Below are 3,001 nucleotides of genomic sequence, written 5' to 3'. Positions count from 1 at the left end.
AACTACCATAAAGAAGGAAATAATATTGCCACTCGGGAAAGCATTGAATTGTTCCTCTTCCTCCTTCCACTGCTTTCACCTCAAACAAGCTTGAGCATCTTTTGGGGGAATCCATTTCACCCATACAAGATCGATCAACATAGAATATAGTTTGTTTTGCGTTAGTTTACTTTTAATGGAGTCGAATGTTTTTATACCAAAGAGAATTAAAATCAACATTGATTACATATTCATTGAATTTTGAACACAGTTCAATTCAAATTTCAATAAAGCGGCAGCGCTGTACTTCAAAAACACTTAGGTCAAAATCACCAATAACCATTAATAGCATAAGGGATTGACTGGAACTCAGATCGACTGGCTCAGAATTGCAAATTCCACTTGCAAATTGAATTCAAATGTAAAATGTTGACATTTCCAGGACAAAAATATATATTTAGATAAGATTCTTAAAATATCCAAACTCGTACCTCTGTCAATATATCCTCGCTTACAGAAACATTAATTAAAATTCTCGTCTGTGTACATTTTATTTTACAAATCAAAAGGTAGTGAGCCGCTGCCCGAACGTTTCAAACCCTAAGCCAAAAGCGAAAAATTAAAAGCGGGAGCTAAAAATGTCTTATTTTGTAAAGAGAGGAAAGTATCGAAGCGGCATACTATTACTCGCCAGGAATCGAACCCGCGATCCGCAGCCACCACACTCAAGTTCGAATCTCAAACGAAAGGATCACCAAACCTTACAAATCTGGAGACTGCAATTTCTTGAACTTCTTCTTAGAGGAGGAAGAAAGTGCCTTGGAGATGACATCCGCAATAAGCTGCTGCGACTCGAGGATCATCTCAGTCCTCTTAATCTCCATCTCCATCCTCAACCGCTCGTTGTCGCGCTGCATCTCCATCTTCATCTGTTCGATCCGCATGAAACCCTCGCCCAGAGATCGAACCACCGACGCGAGCTCCGAAAGCGGTTGGTGATGATACTGCTGGTTCGGCAGCTGTCCGTGACCAGACTCTGGATCCTCCGGCAGCTTCCGTCTCTTGACACTAAATCTTGGCGACGGCGAAGCCCTGCCGCATTCGTTCTCCCCGTTTCTCAAGCACAAAAACGCAGCAGCATCGTCATCGGAGGGTAAGCCATGGTACATAGCCTTGTGATGAAATGAAGCACCCCGCGGCGGGTAATTATGATTAACGCTAGCATGATGATGATGATGATTGTCATTAGTATCAGAATCGTGTTCTACAGCCGCCGCCGTCAAAGGTCGGCCATTGGCGACTCCCACGTTAGGGTTTCCGGCCGCATTGTTCTCCGCCCGGAGAGCCGGAGGGCCATTCTCCAACAGATCCATCCGCTCAAAAAAAACCCATTTTGAAGACGACCATGTAGAAGGCGAGCTCTGCTGCTGCTGCTTCTCTGTCCGGTACCTCTTCCTCAATTTCTCGATCTTATGCCGACATTGCACAGACGATTTCGAGGGCTCCATGCCGCCGCATCGCAGGAACACCTGGTGCGCCACTTCTTCCCAATGTCGCGCTTTGAGCTGCCCGCGCTTCAGGGCATACCATTTCTCCTGATACGCATCGATCAGATGATTCGTCTCCAATTCCGTCCAAGGCCCAGGGGGTTTCCTGTGAATGACCAGGTGGTGGCCACCCGGTGGCGCCGCTACAACGCCACCTCCGCTCACACCGCCACCGCCACCGCCCACTTCATCTCCCTGCCCTGCAGATGACGACGATGCAGCCGCGGCCATTGTTGCATTGATTCTCATTCACACATTCTCATTTAAGGGCTTCAAAGAGGCAGATTGTACATTCTGATTTAAGGGCTTGAAAGAGGTAGATTGGATTGTTTATTGGTTGTGGGAAGGTTTGACCGGATTTAAGGGCTTGAAAGGAGGAGATTGGACTGCAGGCGCCGCGGCGGTGGGAGAGGCGTGGAAGTGGTGTGGAGTGATGTGCTCAAAACACCGCCCTCCACGGCTTTTTGATAACATCGTCTTGAAAACGCAATAAAAAAAGGGCGTTTTTATCCGCGTTTTTATCCACCTCCTCCACTTCCTCTGGTGTGGTGTGGAAAGGCAGTGAAGTGGGCCAGTGAACGCGGCGATGTTAGGCGGCCACGCCACCAAGCGCGCTCCAACACAGAGATATACACTATCACGGTACCTCTTTCTTGTCGCTTTGCTTGACGGACCCAAAAATTACTCTTTACCAACTTGCCCGCCCAAACGGTTCGCCTCTTTGACTTTGTTATCTACCCACGCTTGCCCCAAATGGACCCCCCTCTTCTTCTTTTCTCTCTTCTTCTTCTCTCTCTTTTTCTTTGGCCTTGGTACCTATTATTTGTTTATTTGGGGAATTTATTGGTTGTTCAATTCACCCTTGGTACCTATTATTTGTTTATTTTGGAAATTTATTCATTGTTCAATTCACCTTTTTTTATTGAAAGTCATAACAAAAATAGATCTTTTAGTATGAACAATTCCTTCTAAGATTTTGTTCTTTTTAAGCATGTCATTGCTTCATCATCATCCTACTATAACCAACATTCAAAGAGCCGAGGACTCGGAGCTTAGGCCCCCTCGAACAACTAGTTGGATTGCTTGGTGGAATGGTGCCACCACTCGCATCGTTAGGCTTCTTCACATTTACAGCATACAATTGGTCATTTATTGTTAGCATTCTTATGACACAAACACCAAAAATCTGCATTTTGCAACCAAAACCCTTGCCTCGAATTTATTATGCTATGATTCATTGGTTAGAGATGCTTAGCTTCATCACCAAAAGCAAGTTGGTGATCACCATGCTGCTAGAGATACCCAAACTAAGGCCATAGTGCATTGGCTTAAGGTGGGTGATAGAGCCTATAGTGAGTTTTTCCTCTATTTTCAGGGCCCGTCATTCTTCTCCTAGTATCAAGTGCATCAAAGAAGGTCGTAGGGTGCCCTCTGAGCTTCCATATATCATTCAAGCCTTTGTTGGAGCATTATGA

At 45.6% G+C, this 3,001-nt stretch overlaps 1 protein-coding gene across 1 annotated transcript; it reads right to left on the bottom strand.

Annotated features, from left to right (window-relative positions):
• Positions 1-414: 414 nt before the first annotated feature.
• LOC149532623 (uncharacterized) lies at positions 415-2,312 on the bottom strand. Its single transcript, XM_089802937.1, has one exon. It carries the CDS (start codon positions 1,773-1,775, stop codon positions 741-743), a length of 1,035 nt encoding a protein of 344 aa, XP_089659063.1. The 5' UTR covers positions 1,776-2,312; the 3' UTR covers positions 415-740.
• Positions 2,313-3,001: the final 689 nt, after the last annotated feature.

The sequence above is a fragment of the Cupressus sempervirens genome, chromosome 10, assembly GCF_028749045.1.
Source record: "Cupressus sempervirens isolate cs-2001-9-10 chromosome 10, ASM2874904v1, whole genome shotgun sequence".
NCBI lineage: Eukaryota > Viridiplantae > Streptophyta > Pinopsida > Cupressales > Cupressaceae > Cupressus > Cupressus sempervirens.
This window is presented reverse-complemented; position numbering and strand designations above follow the sequence as displayed.